At 31.7% G+C, this 21,193-nt stretch overlaps 2 protein-coding genes across 2 annotated transcripts; one reads left to right on the top strand and one right to left on the bottom strand.

Annotated features, from left to right (window-relative positions):
* Window positions 1-3,297: 3,297 nt before the first annotated feature.
* e(r) (enhancer of rudimentary) lies at window positions 3,298-6,319 on the bottom strand. The gene is made up of 3 exons (XM_068765937.1): window positions 6,210-6,319; window positions 5,942-6,127; window positions 3,298-4,259 (listed from the first exon to the last, which is right to left on the bottom strand). The coding sequence occupies exons 1-3, from the start codon at window positions 6,210-6,212 to the stop codon at window positions 4,137-4,139; spliced, it is 312 nt and encodes a 103-aa protein (XP_068622038.1). The 5' UTR covers window positions 6,213-6,319; the 3' UTR covers window positions 3,298-4,136.
* A 1,324-nt stretch (window positions 6,320-7,643) lies between these two features.
* Window positions 7,644-20,911, top strand: Brca2 (BRCA2, DNA repair associated). The gene is made up of 9 exons (XM_068766059.1): window positions 7,644-7,936; window positions 9,266-13,893; window positions 13,966-14,143; window positions 14,633-14,840; window positions 15,758-15,867; window positions 16,560-16,661; window positions 17,660-17,852; window positions 18,276-18,372; window positions 19,591-20,911. Exons 1-9 carry the CDS (start codon window positions 7,664-7,666, stop codon window positions 20,690-20,692), a joined length of 6,891 nt encoding a protein of 2,296 aa, XP_068622160.1. The 5' UTR covers window positions 7,644-7,663; the 3' UTR covers window positions 20,693-20,911.
* The last annotated feature ends 282 nt before the right edge of the window (window positions 20,912-21,193 follow it).

Genomic DNA, 21,193 nt, shown 5'->3' with positions numbered 1-21,193 from the left:
TTTTGCAAATTTATTATTGTATATTAAATAAAAAATTTAAAATAGTTGTGTGTTATTTTTATTTCCTTTTACCTAAGCCACGAGTTTGAACCCTGACACCGCTGATATTCACAACTGATTTAAGGCTGGCAAAAGAGTCTCTTTTTTCATATCTAATAGAACCAGACGTTACCTTGCGAAAGACCATTCTAACTAAGAAAGGAACTTATATATAGCTACTTCCGCTATGCAGATCAAGTCACTCGGTATTTGGCACTGGTTGGTGTAACATTACTCCTGACACCCCGTGGAGGGGTGAAACACGTCGAGTGAATTAACAGTGGTAGTTGTGTTTCGCATTGTTTGCCGCACGCGCATTTATCAGCGCGTTGGCGGGCGGTGCAATTCATTGCACGACTACTGCTGCATAGCGGAAGTAGATATATATTAGTCCCTTTCTTACTTATACCATAATTTCCACACTTGGCAGGCAGGTTGACGATCGTAGTGCTGCCCAACCTCTGGTAACTTGTTTGCAGTGGCAAATATAATTAATGCACAAAGTGTGAATTATATAATCGGAATACGAAAAAGCAGTTACTGCACCTAATAAATTTGTATGCTGTAGAAATAGAATATGCAAGGACTAGCCAACAATTGATGTAACACCTGATTTGCTATACCTACATTCGTTGCAAATAAACATATTATTATTATTCACTGTATTTGGGTCCTGAGAGAATGACGGCCGGTTACTTTTTAGTACTGGACATTCACTGCGGTGACATTTGCTTGTCCAAGGCAGTAAAGCAAGGGTGCAAAGGACGCCTGGACTTGGACACTATATACTTCTAATTAACCTGATTTGGAAAGATGTCATGATTTTAGGTCGCTTCGGCGAAGGCTCCATGGAGTGAAAGGATCTAGGCTTGACCTGTCACACATGGGCGTCCGGAAGGTTGAACATCGACTTTGTTTTCTATTATCTCGCTAATAACACTAATATGAAACGAAAATCTAGTCTGAAGTGAGGGTATTCTTATATTTGGTATAATTGTAGGGTAATATTAAAAAATTGTAGTGTCATAGCTCTTTTTGATTAAATAAGTACAAGTGATAAATAATTTCTTTCTGTATTTTAGCGTTATCACTCTACTGATTAAATCTAAAATTGGGCGCCATTAATATTATGGGGACTGGACATTACTCTCCAGTTTCGCTCTTTTAAGTTAAATTCACACAACTACAATTGTAGCAAGTTTTCATTTCTAATCAACAATATATTCACCTTCGTTATCAACCTTTTACCATCTAGTATGCAAATCAATGCCGGAGCGGTAACAAATCAATAGGTTTTTCTGTAATAATGTCGACAAAAACGACATTACTTTTCGGTTCCCCAAATAACTATCTTTGTTGAAAATAACAGTAGACTTTGAGTAATCTTATTTATTACACTTATCACAATAGAGTTAACAAGCTGTTAATGTTACATGGTACAGATGTGCTTTTATAAAAACAAAATACGTAATTTATTTACTAACATTCTTTTAATGCAAACCGTGATATAAAAATATATACATCTCTAAATATGTGGGTAGTTCACATTTATTTATACAATCATATTTATTTTTGCATAAAATCGCTGTATGATTCAATAAATTTAGCCAATTATAACATATGATCAAAAAAAAAACATTGCGCAACTTAAGACATGCAAACAAAAAAACAAACTAGACAATTGCAGATTCAATACAATGTCTATTTTTGGGCTGTATAAACTCAGCCAATAGACTCGGCGTGGATAAACAAACCCCCCACAAGGCGCATCGACGGCATACGGTCGCGAAAGTCGCTTATCTTTGGAGAATGCCTGTACCGGCATCTAAGAGCTGATATGACAAAAATTGTCAACTACCCACATATTACATATCTTGGTGTTTAAATTGAAAGCTTTTTAATTGTGAAATATTTCCTACTCTATTTCAATTACATTGCTCATTAAGGCAACCTGATTTTGTTACACAATTTATTCATTTTTAAAGTTAATCTCTAAGTCTGGCTTAATAGAGGGCGCTGGTATCAGAGTGGCAGTATGTCCAAATGCAAATGGACTTTGTGAAATCTCTTCTTACTTCCAATTTTTATGAACAATTTTTGTCGAGATCTCTAAAATATACTTTATGGCATAAATAAACACTAAAACATTTAAATATAGTAGTAAAAACAAATCGATTAATTTTAGTATTGCTATTTATAAATATTCAGGATAGACGGAGAATTAGAAATATTTTTTTTTAAATAAATTACTTTATGAAGGTACTTGTTTTTTTCTGTAACGAGGGTAGTGAAAAAGTTTCTGAATCAGAATTTTTAACATTATACAAAGTAGATATACATACTTTTAGCCATAAATTAGTTCAATCTGAGATTTTAGCATAGATAATAGCTAACTTCTAGACAGTTCTATGACCAAAAACAACTACATAATCACACATTTATCAATCTAAATACTATATAATTATTAATATAACAATAAATTAAACTGGATAAAAAATCATTGATTAACTTGTGTGATTCAAATTTATTTATTGCTCTTAATACGTTTCAGTCGTATATTCTTTTTTCAAATACAAACCATGTTGGACAATTAAAAACCATTTTGCCTATTTTAAACCATTGTGAATTTCTTTGATACAAAATTACAAACAATTATATGCACTATTTGGTTAAGTAATAATAAACTTAAAACATTGTGATATTTTTGATATGGACATGTCATGATTCCGGACTTTAATATTATAATTACACAGACAAAAGGTAACGCAAACATTTTTACACATAGATATGTAACAAAAATTAAAATTATTAGTTATTATCATAATAACTATGCTGTATTGTCCACTGCTGAACATAAGACTTCCAAAAGGTCCAATAGGAAGCGGACTGCATCAAGCATCTTTGTACAAACTTAACAGGTTCATGTCTAATTCTCAAGAACCAGTGGTCTCCTGGTCTGGTCATCATACAAACTCGGTGACTCAAGGATATACAAGGAGATCTGTGCCAGGGATTTATTTCAGCAATCAAATCATGAATTAGTAGATCTACAAACGAAACTAACTAACATAATCCAGAAGTCTGACAACTCAAAATGGCAGTGAACAAGTCACAAACAGAACAGATGGTATAATCAACTTGTTACTGGCAATTCAAACTCTTTTAACATATGTAGATATGTTTTTATCATTGAATGCTTTAATAAAAAAGTTATAGCCAGTTGATTCTACCTGAGTTTTTAACACTCCGACCCTCTGAACATAATACAGGATGTATGCAAACATTATAATTGTATTTGTGTATAGCTAGTGCTTTTTTGTGATTAAATTTCACTCAAGGTTATATATACCTTATAAAAATAACACAGAGATATTTTTAATCAAACTATATCACACAATGTAATGCTTTAAAATGACAATTCCACTAAGATATCTTTTCAGGAACAACATGCCAAACTGTTATATTGTACATATATACATTTGAAGAAGTAATATCAGATATAGTATACATGCCATTGATAACATTTCAATACCATTTGTGTTAGGGGTACCAGAAAGTAATGTTGCATACTTTAGTTAAATTCACATGACTACATTTTTAACAAGCTTTTATTTCTAATTGATAATATATTCACCTTATTAAACCTTGTGACATCTAGTATACAAATTTTCAATGCGGTAGTGGTAAAAATCAATCAGTTTTTCGGTGAAACATGTCAACGGAAACAACTTTACTTTCCAGTCCCCCTAAAATATTGTATGATACTCAGTATTGCAATTTTTTAAAACCATTAATAATTCACTGATTTAATATGTATATTGAATATATACTATGTTTTTCATGCTTTATTCGTTACAACCAGCTGAAAACTAGTGAAAAACTGACTTATTAATATATTAAATGATTTATATATATATTTAATATTTTCAATGCTTTAACATATAACCAAAATGACACATTCAAAATATGTAGTATGTTATTACAAAAAAATCAGTCCTAGAATCACTTTGATGTAAAAAAATAACTCTCAACTGAAATCATCAGAATCGAAATCGCAGTAACAATAATTATTACATAACTTAAAACTATGGCCTATCTCATTCATTTTGACCAGCTGCTTGACGTAATAAAATATAGATCTTCTCTTTAATCCATTCTCTGTTGTATGGTGCGTATGTGTTTGTTGATTTCTGGTACACCAAACAACTAAGGTCTGCCAGCTGAAATAAAATAGATCTATATTGAAGAATTTTCATTCAATCATGAACTGAAACACGGCAAATCTTCATCCATAGATTTGCAGCGATAACACTCTTTCTAACCTATTCCTAATTCATTAATTATACTATCCTTTAAGTTTCCAACCTTTAGGTTATGCCAGTGGTGGGTAAAGTGTGAACCCCGAGCCTTATCCGGCTCTTTGGCGCCTTAAATGGGGCTCTGGCGCATCTATAAAAGGCGCAATAATATTTTCATTTAAAAAAAGACTTGGTAAGAAAAAAACATCATTTTACATCGTATTTTGAAAGACTAATATTGGTCTATAAATCTAAAACATGTATATTTTTATTTATGTAAAAAAATAGTTGAAAATGTAAGGAACATGAAGTTAAATTTAATTTGAATTGAATTGTGACTCTAAAAATCATCTGAAAAGGCACACATTTGCTGTTCTTTCCATATTCAGTTCTACTTATTTATGGGAACAATATTTTTCAAGTATGAACATTATCAAAAGTAAACTAAGAAGTTGTCTTATTGAAATTACACTTAAAATTTAAAACAACAACATACAAATCAAACTTACTCAAACTCTCCAAGGATATGCAAGCAAACTGTCTGCATTAACAAAATATTTATAAAACCTGACATTTGGTTTTATTTATTGTAAATAAGTAGTATTTAGTGTAATAAAAAGTTACCAAACAAGCTCATTTGGCACCCAATTTTCAGTTGTAATATAAATAATAATATTCAGCATATCAATAAATATCAATCATTCACTGGGTTATACCAATGGTTATAATACACCTGCCCAAGGCCAGGGATCTATTTATGATCTAAGGTCTTGTCGCCACCGTCTCTAACAACAGTACTTTTTAAGGCGAGTGCCCCATGCATAACTGAGCTACCTAACTCTCCAAGTAGGTGGAAGAGTTGTAAGGCTCACTCTTCCCATACATCACCAAGAACACACTTATGATACACTATGCTTCGAAGTGGACCAGTTGGAAATGGCCTTCATTGAGCATCATCGGACCTCAGCCTGGGCTGTCAAATTGTCAATATTACCTGCTTAATTGTAAATATTACGTGCCCAGGACAGCTATACCTCGTCTTGGAGAATTGCCTCACATCACACTCCACTCACTACTACCATTGGAGAAAAGAAGTAGCAGAAGGGACTCCAACAATACTTCTACCTAGTATGACTAGAGTTTAACATTGTGTTATATACAATCCGGTTATCTAATCGAAATTTAAGTTTGTATGTACAAATACTGTATCTAACACCTATGTATTATAATTTTGACAGATATCAAGTAGTTTAGTTCAAGTTTCAAAAAAGCTAATATTGTCGCGGAAAAAAAACGCACGTAATTTAATTTATTAGGCATTTATCCCATAAATATCATATAAAATACGACGTAGATTATAATCAAGAGAAAATTTATCCGTGGAACTTTCCTCGAGTCTTAGTCTCATAGAGTACTGAGCCGTACGCCAATTGTTATAGATGTCTTAGTGAAATAATATTTTTGGCGGACGCTTGTCATATCACTGTTTACCGTGTTGACGTTTATAGCCTTGAAATATAAAAGGATATATCTTAAAGGAAATATTAATGTTTAGCAGTAGGGGTATCCTAAAACGAAACCTATATATTTTTATATAAAGTTACCTGGTCAACAAAATCAAATAGCTGAGAAATATCGTAGGTAATGGTCGGCGTATTTGGATTTCTTCTCTTCAAATGCTCCTCGTATATTTTACAAACTCCCTCCATGCAGTCGTTTACGCTTTCGTAATCGGAGTAGGTTCTAGAGTCAGGCCGTGGACCCGGTTGAACCAGAAGGATTGTATGCGACTGCAAATTGAAATATAACCTATTTGTTACCGCCATTCTTAAAACTAATATATTTTTCTTATTTAGCATCATATATACGCACCATTTTATATTAAAAATTACTGCTGTGTTACTAATTAGGTTGATTGATTATTTACGAAAAAATAATGCTTTTATTCGTACTCTACTGGCAGAATTATCGTTATAGTCGAGTATTCCTAGCGCAGCTTGGATTGCATTAGTGTCCACAGATAAAAAATACATGTACGAGTTACGTTTCGTAAACAAACACGATTTTTTAAATATTTCTAATTATTAAACGTTTTATATAAACAGTAAAGTACCTCTTTTATTTATTTTATTTTAGTACATTAAGCGGAGTAAATATTGAAATAAAACAACTGTATTGTTTTACCAGCCATTATTATTTATTGTGAGGATACGTTTCAATACATGTAAATTAAAAAAAAAACGATTAAACTAGTGTTGTTTCATCTCCTAACAAAAAAATAAAACTGTTTTCAGCTCAACCGATAGTTATAAAAACGCTTAGAGGTATATTTTAATATTGTTCATCAATTCGTTTTGTAAAACTTTGACAAAGTAGTGATAAGCACTCAACAATAATAAGATTGGTCTATGCAAAAGAACGACTCTGTACTAAATTGCCTGAGATCAAAATGGTTTCTGGTAAAGGAGAATGTTTAAAAAAAATAAAACTTTAATTATATGAAATTATGTTTGCTTAATCAAGATGTCTCAAAAATTATGACAGAGAATTAATAGCTTTTGATAGAAGTCGTAAAATCAAAGTTTATGTATTAAATGTATGTATATATAACCATGACCCAAAAGCAAAGTTTATTGAAAATTCTATCATTTTCTAAGAGACTTAAAGCGATCTGATATTGATGAGTAAACCATGAATTTTAAAATACTTTACAGTCTTTTAATTATATTTTATATAAATCAATAATCACATTGTTTTTCTGACGTTGTACCTTACGAATACAAACTTAGTATTAAAATTGTAATTTGCGCATCTTTATAAAAGAGTTAGTGTGAGTGAACTAATTTTTTAAATCTTGGAAACTCTCAAATGTGCACAAAGCTGCACAGAGCTCCTGTTCAAAACGCGCGTAAGACGATGTCAAATTTTTTTGTACTAAGGGGACTGACATATTTAAATAATATTTCATAATGTATTTACTAATGTTACAAAAAGCTACTATGGTCATTAGACTCTTCTTCAAGCTTACATAAATACAGCTTAAAAAGTGCTATGATGTCCATACCAAGCGAAAGTAGTACTTATAGTCAACATAATATTGTCAAAATAGTTTATTATGACTTAGTTAAAAAAATGCCTCACTTTTTTAAACAATTAATAATGTTAGTAATACGTGATAAAGGTATTTTGCATTTTTTAAAAGATTCATGTCTTGTAATTGTATATGTACTTTCAAGTCGCAGTGACATCTGACAATAGTCTTAAATGTCAAAATTACGATCTAACGCGGGTTTTCATTTACAGTATTTGTTCATATTAGTAAATAAATGGAAAATAGCAGAGAAATAGATTTCGAGTGTGCATTGAAATTTCACAATTTAAGAAAACAAGCGATATATGATGAAAGACCCAAAAGTCCTATTGAACAATGTTATGAACGACACTATACATCGCGTGATGTATTATCAAATGTTTCTAAACAATTAAGTGATCTGCACAGAGCTGACACCTTTACTAACAAAACATGTTCAAAACTTAAAACCGGGAATTGCAAAAAGGCTGTGCTAGAGCCCGTGAAATTAGTGTACACTGACTGTAATGTGAGTACAGATTTTACTTATAAACAAGGTGAATTTTTACTCATATTTATTATGTTAACATAAATCATGTATTATTGTTTAAATGTAAAATACATATATATATATATATATATATATATATATATATATATATATATATATATATTGACTTTTGTTTATAAAGGTAACCATTCATTTAGTTATAGCATTAATTGAATCTGGATGTGACAGAATGGTAATCTTATATAAAATATTTACATCTCTGTGCAAAAGCTTGGTTCATAAGAAAATTAGTTACAGTTGTAAAAGCTTTAAAGGGCTAAATGTATAACTCATATTACTTCTATAACCAATAATCCTGTTCTAATATTGTTTTATAATGAGGAGTTTGTTTTGGTTGTATTAGGGGTCCAGAAAGTAAAGCCGTTTCTGTCAACATATTTTGCAGATAAAGTGATTGATTTTTATCACATTGGCATTAAAAATTTGTATACTAGATAGTAAAAGGTTGTTGATAATGAAGGTGAATAGACTTTTGATTAGAAATACTTGTTAAAAATGTAGTCATGTGTATTTAACTTAAGAATGTGATAATACTTTCTGGTCCCACAAATAATTAGTTAATAATTTATAGCTTTTACAACAAGTAAGAAGTTGGCATTTTTATATTAAAAGTCAATGAAAACCATCTTTAAATTTGTTTGAGATATGTAACACTGTTCTCATTATAATTTTGCTATAAAAGTCATAGATACCTAAGCTAAAAAATTTGTGGGACAAAGATGCCGTGATATCTTTCCTGTCCTTAACTGTCCAAGCTTGTTGATGACAAATTTAAATTTCATGTTTTCCATAGGCAAACCTATTTAATCCTTTGCACTCGCGAGGTGAGTTTTGCTCATCATGTGACTAGATGCTGCAACTTGAGAGGTTAATTTCCTCACCATTTTGATTGCTGTAATAGCTTGATGCAGATTCCTATACTTTGTATAATCTTATAAAGTGTAAAATGATATTTCTTCAATTGCCTATCAAAAAACATCCATTTAAATGGAAAGCTGCATGTTAGAATAACATGCAGGAGTAAGGCAAGATTACAACGTCTGCTCTCAATAAAATCAACATGGCAAAAGACATTAAATAACATATTATTGTGATATGTTAGAGGTAGTAAATTTATCAAGAATTTTGTAAAATGTCTTGAGTTTTGGTTGGTTTGCATGATGGAAACATCCTTGAGTGCAAAGGGTTAATTTTGTACTTTGTTATACAAATGTAACTTAAAGTTATGTCTTGTTGTTGTGTGCCTATTATAATAAATAAACTTTTGTTAATAACATTTTCTTCCAGAATCTTCCACAGCAATGTCAGAGTAAAAACAATAAATTTGAGACACAGTGTGTAACAGATACACAGCTGATAAATATTGTTCAAAATGTTGAAAACTTGGTGGAAATGAAAGGTGTTACTCAGGAGTTTGATTGCTCATTCCACCATACACAAAATGAAGACACTCATTTAGAAAATAAAACTAATGGAAATAATGAACAAGTGAATTTTGAATTTGGCACAGATTTAGATAACAAACAAGTTGAAATAAATTTTGCTTCAAATGCATGTTTAGATGTTACCGAAAATGAAAATGTTGAAAGCTCATCAAACATTGTCAACGAAGCTGATGTGATTGATGATATTTTAACAACAAGTCCTATTATTAGTTACCAAAAAACCCCAAGTTTTACAAATTCTAGACCTCCATTTACCTGTACATTGGATGACTTTGAAAATTTTGAAGCTATAGCTTTTCCAGCTTTGGAAAAAAATTCCGATCTGGCATTAATAAAACAAGTAATTGATTCTGAAATTATAAATAAAGAATTGTGTTTAGGATATCACACAAAACCTACATTTAATTATGAGAACAGATCACCGAGTCCAGAAATAACTACGAAAAGTATTAGGCATTTATCAAGTTCACCATGTAAATCTGTTATAGATATACAAAATAAACAACCTGTAGAAGAATTTATAAAAGAAGAAGTACTTGCTGATATAGAAATGAGTAAGTACTTTTGTGATGAAATATTATTTAGCAGCGATGAAGAGAATAGTGAAGAAACAAATTTTAGAGAGTCACCATTTACATGTGTTTTAGAAAGATCTCCTTCTGATAAAGATAACATATTAGATGAAACTATGTATGTAGGATTTCAAACTGCCAGTAATAAGTCTATACAAATAAGAACAGAATCTTTCTCTAAAGCGAATTCTATTTTAGAAGACAAAGATGAGAGTAATTGTAATCTAACATTAATTGTAGATATAAATAGTGATGCAAATAAAGCAGGTGAATTTTGTACAGATGGACGTAAAGATAAAAATTTAGAGTTAAATGTATTAAAAAATGTAACAAGAGAGTCAATAACAACAAAAGGAGAAGTTAATTTATCTAACAGGCCAGAAGCAATTGTTAAAAGAAAAAGTACTGTGATACCAGATGATATGAAGGAAAATGGAGTTGTAAAAATTAGTATAGGATGTAATGATATAGCTAGTAAGAAGAAAGAAGAACTTTCGAAAGAAGATTTAGCTAAATGTCGACAAGTGTTTCAAGATGTAGATTTTGATGAAGAGTTTGTTGAAAAAGATCCTGAGAAAAAAGTTCTTAGTGCAGCTAATATAGGAATTTCGCAAACGTGTAATAAAAATACCAACAAGAATAAATTAGATGCACCAACTGAACATAGTAACAAGAAAAACTTATTGGAATTTACGGAACAAATTGAATTGGACGATCAAATATTTTTACAAGAATTTGAAAATGATTTGATGTCACAGGGTATTGATAAAATTAAAGATGTTACAGAAAGTAATAGTGTAAATAATGCCAAAATTGATGATAACATCGAAATTAATAAAAAGCTGGACAAATATGAAAAGTATGATGAATTATTGATCAAAAAAGTTGAATGTGGAAATTTCGTTGGCTTCAAGACTGCAAGCAATAAACATATAAGTATATCAGAGAAAGCTTTGGCAAAGACAAAAAATATATTTGAAGATTGTGATGTAGCAAATGATTTAAAATTTGTTGATAACTATCACAACATCATCAATAATTGCATTGGTAATCCTGACAAAACATCAAATATTAAAACACCGTTTACTGATCTGGGCAAGGAAAATCCTAAAAATATGAATATTGTTGATTATAAAACCACAATGACAACTCCAAATTTATCTGAATGTGATTTGAAAGAAATTGTTCCAATAATACCTCCAGGATTTAAAACGGCCAGTGATAAACCAATAGCAGTATCATCAGAAGGATTAGTAAAAACTAAAAAAATGCTAGAAGAAATAGACAGTGAGATTTCTAATGTTAAAAAAGTTACTAAGAATTATTTAGAAGGATTCGAAAATTCCAGCAAAAACCCTGTCAATATTTCCAAAGAAGCTTTGGTAAAATCTAAAAATATTTTTAGCAATTTTAATGATGCCGAAGTTGCCGAAAATTATTTAAAAGATGATTCCAAAGGATTACAAGATCATTGTCATCTTAGATCTAATACTCTGTTGGAAATTTCTAACACTGGAAGTAAAAATGATTACAATATTGGTCAGAGTTTCGAATTTAAAGGTTTTCAGACAGCAAGTAAGAAGCAAATAAAAATATCTAAAGATGCCGTGTTTAAAACCAAAAAACTATTTCAAGATATTGAAAATGTGGATCAATTTTTCACTAATAGCAATGGTTTTGATAGAGAAATTCCTCTATCAGATAAAATAAATAGAGATAATGAAGCACTGGACTTTCCAAACACTGATATTCAATCTGGCACAATTAACTTACAAACTAGATCTGATGATGGTGATCTAAATAAACATAATCTTGAAGGGATAGATTTGAATAGTGCTTTTGAAGGGTTTAAGACAGCTAGCAATAAACAAGTAAGAATTTCAAATACAGCGTTAACTAAAAGTAAGGCGTTATTCGAAGATTTTGATTTAAATGTCAATGATCATGGAATAAAGTTAAAAACAGCGAAACAACAAAATGCCATTGACGATGGTACCCTCCAATCACATCTTGATAAACAAAGTCTTGTAGGTTTTCGAACTGCTAGCAATAAGCACGTAAAAATTTCAGAACAAGCTTTGTGTAAAAGTAAAAAGCTATTTCAGAACTTGGAACTTGGCCTTCCATTAGGAACTAATATAATCGATAAAAATTGTTTTGGAGATGAATTGGATAATAACAGATTTTGTAACCTTAGAGAAAATAGTAAGAAAAGTGACGAAGATATGCCTAAGGTAGGCTTTCAAGGATTTCAAACAGCTAGCAACAAGCCAGTTAAAATTTCAGAACAAGCTTTATCAAAAAGTAAAAGGCTATTTCAAGATTTGGATGTTGACAATCTATCACAAACTAATAAAACTGGTAAAAAAGGTTTTCAAGGTAAATCGGCGAACAACATAAATTGTGATGTTAGTGAAGATAGTATGAAAAATAGCATAGATGTTCCTAATATAGGCTTTCAAGGATTTCAAACAGCTAGCAACAAGCGAGTTAAAATTTCAGAACAAGCTTTATCAAGGAGTAAAAAGCTATTTCAAGATTTGGATGTTGACAATCTATCACAAACTAATAAAACTGATAAGAAAGGTTTTCAAGATAAATCGGTGAACAACAGAAATTGTGATGTTGGTGAAGATCGTATGGAAAACAGCATAGGTGTACCTAATATAGGCTTTCAAGGATTTCACACAGCAAGTAACAAGAAAGTAAATATTTCAGAACACGCTTTAGCAAAAAGTAAAAAGCTATTTCAAGATTTGGAGGTTGACAATCTATCACAAACTAATAAAACTGATAAAAAAGGTTTTCAAGATAAATCGGCGAACAATAGAAACTATGATATTGGTGAAAATAGTAAGAAAAATAGCATAAATGAACCTAATAAAGGTTTTCAAGGATTTAACACAGCAAGTAACAAGAAAGTAAAAATTTCAGAACACGCTTTAGCTAATAGTAAAAAGCTATTTCAAGATTTAGATTTCAGCGAAGATAAACAATACAAAGCAAATGGTAGAAATAATGACATTGTATTTAATAACAATTGTAATGAGAATGAATTTATGTTTACAACAGCAAATAATAAAAATGTTACAGTATCCAAAGAAGCGATGATTCAGTCTAAACATAAAATCTTAGGTTTTAATGAAAATAAAGAAATTGGTAATAGTTATAAAGAAAATATGGATGTAGAGAATGCTATTGATACACAAGTATTGAATAACTTTGAAGAAACACTATACACAGAGGATTTCTGTAAAGATGTTGTAACAAATAAATCTAAAAGATCTGGAAGTCCTCTTCTTCCTTGTCCTCGTGCGAAGAAACGTAAAGGATTTGAAACACCCTATGGAAATTTACCTGTGAAGAAAATAGATGTACTTGAGTCTGCAGATAATGCTTCTATTTCAATTACTTGTGATAAAGATTATAAACAAAATAAGAAATACACTCTTAGAGACCTAAGAAACATGAGTAAACTAAATGATAATGTTGATAAAGTAGATCCTTACATTTTCGAATTTAATTTTGATAATATATTAGATTTTCAATTCACCAGTAAAAGGAATGAATACAGTGAAATCTCATGGAGTACAGAAAATATTAAAAAACATTTCTTATGTATTGTAAATAAGACAATTGTACCAGATGGTTGGGTCGATAATCATATGAAGTTGATTATTTATAAATTAATTAAATATGAAATCAATTTTAAAAATACAATGTATGGTGTGTGTTCGGTTAAAAATGTTTTGGAACAACTCAAATATCGTTACAATAAGGAGCTATATAACATGGAAAGGCCTGCTTTCAGGAAGATTCTAGAAAAGGATGATGTATCTACAAGGACTTTAATTTTGCATGTTCTAGCTATTTATATAGATGGACGCATAGTATCCAGGTTGGCAGATTTTACTCGGTTACTAGATTTATCTGATGTATCATGTATAATTATTGTTATATTCCTTTACAGTGTAACAAATGCTGATAATGTTGAACTACTATTAACAGATGGTTGGTATTGTATTAGGGCATGTCTAGACCAGATGTTAAAAAAACTTGTGTGCAACCAGATAATAAAAGTTGGAACAAAGATTGCGACACATGGGGCTGAACTTTTGAATTGTGAACAGGGCATTGAGCCATGGGAGGTAAATTTATGATGTTTAAAATAACTACTATTACATCATAGTCATCATCATTTCAGCTATGGAATGCCCACTGCTGGGCATAGGGCTAACCCATAGATTTTCATTGGAATTGCAACCTGCAACCAATCTTCTACTGATCCTAACAAGTCTGTCCACCTTATGGGCGGACATTCTACAGAGTGCTCATTATTTTACTCCTGAAATTTTGGAACACATGTATTAGACGATTCTGAATATAACAAAAAATATGAGGGTTCATCACCTAAGTGTTTGAAGCATTAACACTTAATCATGACTAACACGTGATTAATTTTTTTAAGCGAACAAAGAGGCGGGAAACTTTTTCGTTTTTTTTTTTGTAAAATGTCTTTTTTTTAATTTATCAAATTTATACATGCCGGACAAGAAAGTCAGCCAGATAAATATTTATACTTGGACTTTTAAAAATATATATTCGTAATTATGTTGTAAAAACTTAATTAATTTTAGGATACATCATCTGTACGTTTAAAGCTGTTTGGTAATTCAACCCGTCCAGCTCGATGGGACGCGCGACTCGGTTACTGCGGTGCGCCCGCCATTTTGACGCATCTGTCAAGTGTCAGACTCGAAGGCGGGAAAGTGTCAAAATTACGCGCCTTCGTGACGCGTGTATATCCGACTTTATATGTTGAGAAATTTGACGATGGCAGCACTGGTAAGTTATATTAACAAATGATATATATATATATATATATATATAAATAATTTACAGTATTTTATTATGTGATAAATTTAATATAAATGCTGCTACAATTGTAGACGAACACAGTATGTACTAATACAGTATATACTAATAAAAATAATAAATGTTATTACACATAATCATAATAAGAAAAAAAGAAGAATTCACTGGTAGCTGATGTGTACATTGTAATAGATAGTTCAGAAAATTAAATATGGTACTCAAAAACACTGATACATGCATAAATTGACTTATACTCAAACCCATACATACAATACCTGGCGATAAATCTTCGTCGCACGAAATACGACTGACAAAACGTCACATAGGTAGTGTGGGACAGAGATAACGCTCTACGAAGCCGAAATTATCCGATTGTCTCTTTCCAAAGGTCGTTGTGGAATATTTATCGTCGGGTACTGTACATTAATTATTTCGACATGTTTTAAGTAAGCTTTATTTGTTTTTAATAATAACATTAAACTTCAAATTTAAATAAATATATTTTCATGTTTATTTTTTCGAACCTTTAAAGGAGGATATTTATGAAAATACTTATTACGTTCCGTGCCACGGCAGGTTTTGTAGATTTTACATTCAGGCCGCGTGGGGCGTATACGATCTACACTTTAAAAAAAGTCCTTTAAAAGCATACGTCCCTTTACACTTCTTCAAAACCACAAAGCTATAATTAGCGGGAAAAAGTTATAAATTTTAATACGCATTACGCGCGGTACGTGATGTGAAATTATCTATATTCGAGCATACAATTAATTTGTTTAAAAGTCCTTTGTACAATCAGAACTGCCAATGGCCTGAACGGAAATTACAGCGGGGGTCGTATATGCCCCACATGGCATGGAATTTATTAAGTTTATATAATATTACAGTAACTCGTTCTGAGCGCCTTGAACATCAGCACCAGATGAAGCATGAGTCGGAGAGACAGGCGCTGTTAGAGCGGATATACGAAGAGGTGGAGAAAGAGTTCATCGACCAGGTATGTATTATTCAATAATTTGGAGATAAATGATTTTTCAGTAAAGGTATTGTTAAAAAAAATTGTCATTTGCATATAAAATTGTATAAACTTTAAAATACATATAGTACTCGGCGATAAATATTGCACATCGACATCACATGTCATTTAATCAAATACAAACCAAATACATCAATTTTGCCCCTATCATGGATAATTTGGAACGACCTTCCTGGGTATATTTTTCCATAAATTGAACTCTGGAGCCTTTAAGATTACAATGAACATGTTTCTTTTGGATGGGCGTGTATCACCCTTGTCTTAATTTACACTGTCCATCAGGAGAGATGGAAGACAAACGCCTATTGCATTACAACTATATTAAAAAAATGGCTGAGAGAGTTATACATTTTTAGGCGCACCGCAGAGAAAAATTTAAGATTAAGGATCCCATTATAGGGGAGTTTAATTTGATTCTAGTTTCCATCTAGATTTCTTCTCTTGAAGTAAATTTGAAGGAGTATGCCCTGAGGAAACATTTTCAAATTAAGAATTCAGGTGTCTAAAGTCGTAAGCCAGATGTTTCCACCTACGTGCAACCTCTTTTCAATATTTTTTTTTAATTTTATGTGGTCTGATCTTTACCAAAATTAAGTACGCACCTGGGGGAAATATATGATTCTATGTGTATAATAAAATAAATATTCTTGCAGGAATCTCAAGAATTGAAATGTGATTCTCAAGTTAGAAACCTGGAGAGTGGATCACAAATAAACTGGCTGATGAAGCAAAGCAAGGACTCCGGGGAGTATAGAGTGAGTTTATTTATGAATAGATATAAAAACTCTTTTAGAACATGTAGAAATATTTATTTGCATTTTATATGAGAATTTGAAACATACTTTAATGGAATCGGGCGTTATTTTGCGGAAGTCCATCCTCCTCCATTCGCATTGTTTGCCGCATGCGCATTTATCAGCGGGCTAGCGAGCGGTGCACTTTGTTGCACGACTACGACTACATGTGCGGAAGTGGCTATATATTGGTCCTTTTCTTACTTTGAAACATACTTTTTAAATTTAAGTATAGGATGTCATAATTTTTGATGACTTTATGTCATCTTCTGGGTAACTTTGACAGCCCACTCATGGTGTTAACCTGGCACCGTATGAAGAATTCTGAAGACACTGAAACTGGTGGAAGTCTGAAGGTGCTAAGGTCAGGGATATAGGTAGGTGACAGTGCATCCGGTATTGTCACCTATCAATCAAACTCTTAAAGGAGTGGCTATTTATTTTATTCTGAGTTGAGATTTTGAATCATTGACGAGGTCTTGAATGGTATATGCTTACCTAGAATAAACCTATTCACTCTAGTCCTGAAGACTCCTTAGTTATAATTGTCTGGAAACAATGATTCCGGTAGATTGTTCCACTTCTTGGCTGTGCGTGTTAAAGTATTAGCAAAACGCTCAGTGCTGGTGGAAGGGGTTTTGTTGTCTGATGGAAGAAAGGAGATGAAGGAATTGGTGTAATTCAGCTGAACACTCTTTAAAATGTATGCCTCTTCTTTCCATTGAAAATTTCCGGATATTTTCTCTTAATTTATTGCTTTAATCTCTATGGTTGTTGACAGTAGAATCGATGGTTCATATGCTATTTATTTTACAATAGTTCTTAAACGAAAAAAAAATTAAATGATTCTTTTTTTAAATTCCACGCGACAGTCACGGGAACAGCTGGTATATAATAATAATGTGACAATTTAAAATTTTCATGATGGCAACACTAAGATGTTATTTATATTATTACAGGCAAACCTAACAAATACTCAATGTAACATGCTACAAGACTATTTAATCAAAAAAAGGGAAAAAATGCTCGAATCGGTGCAAAGTCGAGTGAAAGAAAAATTAAAGTCAATGGGATTACAGAATACAAGGAATGTGGTGCAGCTGTTGAAGATCAGGATAGCTGATGTTGATGGCAGTGGTGATGTATCTAAAGGTATCAATTCATTATTATCATCAATATAAGCCAGATATGCCCACTGCAAGACATAAGCCTGCCCCAAAGATCACCAGACCGGTCTTTAGCTGCCTGGAACGATCAGCGACTTCAATAAAATTCAATAAATATAATATAATTTAATAAATATAATTTGTGAAAAAAAAATATTTTAAAATTTTAGATTTCGAACATTGGCTCGAACTGCCCAGGAGCTTGGTCACCCCTGGTATATATGAAGTGCATATATATACGGGAGAATCATATCTCTCATACCTTCAATTTCTTCTTTTTAAAATGTAACAAAATTGCTAATAATTATTAACTAAATACTGAAAATAATTTAAATAACTCTATTTAATAATTCTAATAACTATCATTAATGCATAAAATCAATTATTTTTTATTAATTATTTTTTATAGCAATGATGTCAATTTGGAGACCAAGCGAATTAGTCATGGATATAATAAAAGAAGGAACATGGATTGATATATATAATGCTGCACCAACAGCTGTGAGGTAATTTAAATATTGATAAAGCCAATTAATAAATTAATTTACTTCAAATACATTGATAAAGCCAAGGTTCAGTTCCTCTAGAGCACTCATGAATCGAAGTCCCAACAATGCATATTTAATATCTGCTGAAGCCTTCTCATGAGGTCATTGGTGAAATAAGTAATATAAAGGCCTTCAAAAAAAAAAAACACTTGTCTTAATCAGACTTATATTTGGATGGAATATAATTTAGATCAGTTTTGCCAGACTGGATTTGCCCCAAGACACTAGGAACCCAAGCATGCCTTAGTTTGTAGGTTCTTCCCCGGACAGGCTGTGTTTAGTAACTGAATACTCTTAATTCAAATACTTCTATTACAAGGTAGTTCAATTTGATTCTTGTTTTTATGTCTATTCATACAAGGCTGTTATTTTAATAACACAATCCTATAATATCACAATTCCTGTAGATGAAGGATAGACCAGTTGTGTGCCAGTGATGTTTAAAATCTCTCTGGGAGCAATGGAAAGCTATGCTCGCATTTTCTGTGATATTGATTTATAAATAAGGAGATCCACAGAAGAAACAAGGTCATAGATATAGCTAGAAGAATTGTTTGAAATGGTAGCGTGCAGAACAAATCTGTTATGCAACTAATAGCTGAAAGGTACTCGTGTGGCGATAACAAGCCGGAAGACGCAGCGCAGGTATGCCTCCCGTTAGGTAAACCAAGGACATAGTAAAGGTTGCTTGAAGTCCCTGGATGCGGGCGGAAGACAAGTCTTGTCTTTGGGAAGGAAGAGTTTGCATTCTTCTCATGTTATACTCAAGTGTTCAGTGTAAATTCTCCTTAGTGGATAAAATTAGGGGGACCGGCAAGTAATGTCGTTTCTGCGCATGTCGATATTTTATTGTCTTTTGGTGTATGGCTCATTACATACTTGGAAGACCTTGTATACAGCATGGCAAAGGTTGTTGACAACGAAGGTGAATATATTGTTGATCAGAAATAAAAACTTGTTAAAACTGTAGTCGTGTGAATTTAACTTAAGAAAGCGCCATTACTTTCCGGTTCCCCCAAGAAAATAAACCAAGGTTACCGAGTGTCAAGTGTCCTAAGCACTCTAGCACTTCCTATTGAAAGAAACTGAATGCAAATATAGAAAACAGAGATCTCATCTTATGAAGAACTAGAATAAAATGCTAGAAGACATTTTAATATCTTATTATTGTTTAAGGTACTCTGAGATTCAATTATCGGCTGGAAGACAAACAGTTTTCAGACAATCAAAGTATAAGGAAAGTGATGATATGAAACGTATCACTGACAAGTTGCGCAGAAATTGCTACAGTATCGGAGACCTGGTTAAAAATGCAAGCTCCACTACAGATTATAATGAAGTTGATACTGTTGGTCTGGTGTTCTCAATTGAGCCCTCAATGGAACAGTTTGAATCGACAGAGAGACAACTCTTTCAAAATATCTACCTAATAGATGCGGAAATGAACATGATGTGCATAAATTTCTGGGGTGGTTTAAAAATATGTGGGTATGAAAATATTTTTGACATCGGCCAAACCATAGCCTGCATGAATTTAATGAAAAGGGCGGGGAATTCCCGCAAAAGCATTCCTCAGTTTCGTGCAACAGAATTTTCATATTTCACTAAAACACCAAAGTTGGAAACAGTCCGGATAAAAATCGATGATTTGAACTCCAGATTATCTAGTGTTGATATTAAAAAATTAATAATCAAATGTAAAGAGATAAGAAATAATTCTTTATTCAAAAGTAACACTGAAAATATATCTCCGTACAGAATTAACAACAGTTCATTTATCTCAAAACATAGAACATTCATTGAATCACCTTTGGCGCAGAAGCCGAAAAAAGTTGATGACATTTTAAACCTTAGCGGGCTGGACTTTGAATCGACTTTCAAACAATTTGATACACAAGATATGTCCGTTGCTTCATTAAGGAAAAGGAAAGTGAACGAAAAAATTGCAAAACTGTCGATGTACGGAGAACCTCCACCCTTGAATTCTATTCATATAATAAATAAATCCAAAAACGCAAGCAGTGCCTATAAAAGCCCTTTGACAGTCCATAATGACATTATAAATAATGTTGCCAGTGAAAAGGTCGAACGAAAACCAGATTATACCATAAACTGTGATTGCAGTCCTGTGATAAATGTAAATAACGGTGTAAAACGTACCAATGCAAATCCAGTGAAATTAAATTTTTCTAATGACAATAACCAAAACAGTGATGTAAATAGCTTAGATCCTTTTGCCGAAGAATTTGATGCCAGTCCACCTTTAAGTCTAGACTAAGTTGTAATATAAGTGGAAATACGTTTAGTGCAAAAACCAAAATATAATTATCTATCAACATTTTTAGTACAAATTGTTATTTTAAATAACATTTTCAAAGTAATATACAATATTATTTTGTTGTTTAATTAAAACTTTAAATATTTATTCTCAGTTGAGCAATACTTAAAACTGTAAATATCTTAACTTTCAGTGTAAAATTTACTTATAAATAATATCAGTATTTTAAGTCGCCAAATTTCGTTGTTTTTTATATGTACAATTTATTAAATATTTTTTGATTTAACGACTTTTACTTTGCTTTGGTATGTTAGAATGATCCTTTGGTGATATATATAAATTTTATACAGTATTGGATCGAGTTAAATATGGCGTTTAACTCTGCAAAATGATTAAGAAGATAGCGCCAATAGTTCCATGGATATTGCCGTGATTAAGAAAATCTTTTACTTAACACCCAATTTCTAGCAGCTATATGCATAAGCAGCAGGGGCGGCTCTA

The sequence above is a fragment of the Battus philenor genome, unplaced genomic scaffold (genome assembly GCF_028537555.1).
Source record: "Battus philenor isolate CCGP_79_NKW_IND1 unplaced genomic scaffold, ilBatPhil1.0.hap1 SCAF_20, whole genome shotgun sequence".
Taxonomy (NCBI): Eukaryota; Metazoa; Arthropoda; class Insecta; order Lepidoptera; family Papilionidae; genus Battus; species Battus philenor.
Note: the sequence above shows the minus strand (reverse complement) of the source record. Positions and strands in the feature narration are given on the sequence as shown.